The following is a 1528-nucleotide window of genomic DNA, read 5'->3' on the forward strand; positions in this document are numbered from 1 at the left end:
ATAAAACTTTGTATACAGAAAATATTAATTATAATCTCCTTTTTAAATACCTTTTCAATTAGTTTTATTAATTTACAATTTTTAGAAAGTAGATGTAGATATATATATATTCAGATTTGAGTCTTTAAGTTGTAATATTTGTCCATTAATTTCTAATCGAATGATCCAAAACCCAATATAAACTTAAAACCTAAACTTTTTACTCCTCAATTCATCTTACTTTTTAGTTTTAGAAGAGTTTTTTGCTCCTTATTTTTTTATAATTGTGGTTTTTCATTATCACATGAGTGACAACATATTTGATTTAGTCTTCAATCACAATGTAATTGTAAAGCTAAAGATTATTAAAAAATAGAGAAAAGTTGAAAAAAATAAAAGAACCGACTAAAATTTAAATCGAGAAAATCAATTTTATGTTGGTTTGATTTGGTTTATAATTTTAATAAATCGAAATAATTGATTTGTTTTTTTAAAAAAAATAAAAAATCAAATCAACCCGATCGATGTACACTCCTAAAGAGAAGTATGAACAAATGGGAAAAGAAGATTATTGTATTTGTGATGCTGATGAAAGGAAAACGAAGAGTGGAGAAAATGAGAATAAAGCCACGTCTAACGATAAGTGGAGAAAATGAGAATAAAGCCACGTCTAATTTTTGTGTAAGTACAACAATTTCAATTAACTAATCAATTAATAGTAAATGATATGTATACAAAATATTTGGCTAAAACAGTTTTTTTGTGTGTGGTTTTTTTTTTATATATGATACAGAAGAAATTGAAGTGTTTTCTAAAAGACGTCGCATGTAGTATCTGGAAATTTGGCAGGAAATAACGACGATGATCAGGTCACGGCATCAATTTACGTCATGACTTCGATAAAATTTAGTAACTTTAGTTTAAACGTTATATGTGTGCTAAAAGTCCCACTAAATATATCTATAAAGATAAATTTAAAGTTATTCTACAGTTGATCAGAATTCATATTCATAAAGTTCAAATTCTGAATTCAGCTCTAAATCATCAGCTTCTATGATGAAACAAATAATTATGCTTTACCTTTTTTTTTCATACTTTAAATTTGAAGCTAAGTTTTACGAGATTAATGGAGAAAAAAAAATCAGGAAGGAAGATGATTTAAGCATTAATGGAAGAGAAAAAAATCAGGAAGGAAGATGATTTAATTATTGATTAAGCATTAATGTAAGAGAAAAAAATCAGGAAGTAAGATGATTTAAATTATTGATAATTAGGGAGATATTTTAGGAAAGGAAATCTTAAATGAGTTAATGATGGAGTAAAAATAGGATGTGGGGTTTTCTTGATATGTATCAAAAGTAAAGTTGAAAAATGAAATTTTATGTAAATTTTAAAAAAGTAAGAGATATTAGGTAATATAGTCTGATAAGTATGAGATTTGTGTAATTTATCATTAATCTTTTGTGTTACATGCTCTAATTTATATAGAGAGGATTATGCATAATCGCAAAACACAAATTTATTCAATTAAGATTTGTTCTTGAGATAT

The 1528-nt window shown here is 25.3% G+C and overlaps 1 protein-coding gene across 1 annotated transcript in view; it reads left to right on the top strand.

Moving 5' to 3' along the window:
* The window catches only part of LOC107841220, a 4750-nt gene extending 3830 nt beyond the window's left edge, over positions 1-920 (top strand). Inside the window, exons 3-4 of the mRNA XM_047396358.1 lie at positions 585-660; positions 773-920. Coding sequence (XP_047252314.1) covers positions 585-660; positions 773-835 — 139 coding nt within the window. The 3' untranslated portion in view covers positions 836-920. The remainder of the gene's footprint in view (positions 1-584; positions 661-772) is intronic.
* The last annotated feature ends 608 nt before the right edge of the window (positions 921-1528 follow it).

The sequence above is a fragment of the Capsicum annuum genome, chromosome 9, assembly GCF_002878395.1.
Source record: "Capsicum annuum cultivar UCD-10X-F1 chromosome 9, UCD10Xv1.1, whole genome shotgun sequence".
NCBI classification, from domain to species: domain Eukaryota; kingdom Viridiplantae; phylum Streptophyta; class Magnoliopsida; order Solanales; family Solanaceae; genus Capsicum; species Capsicum annuum.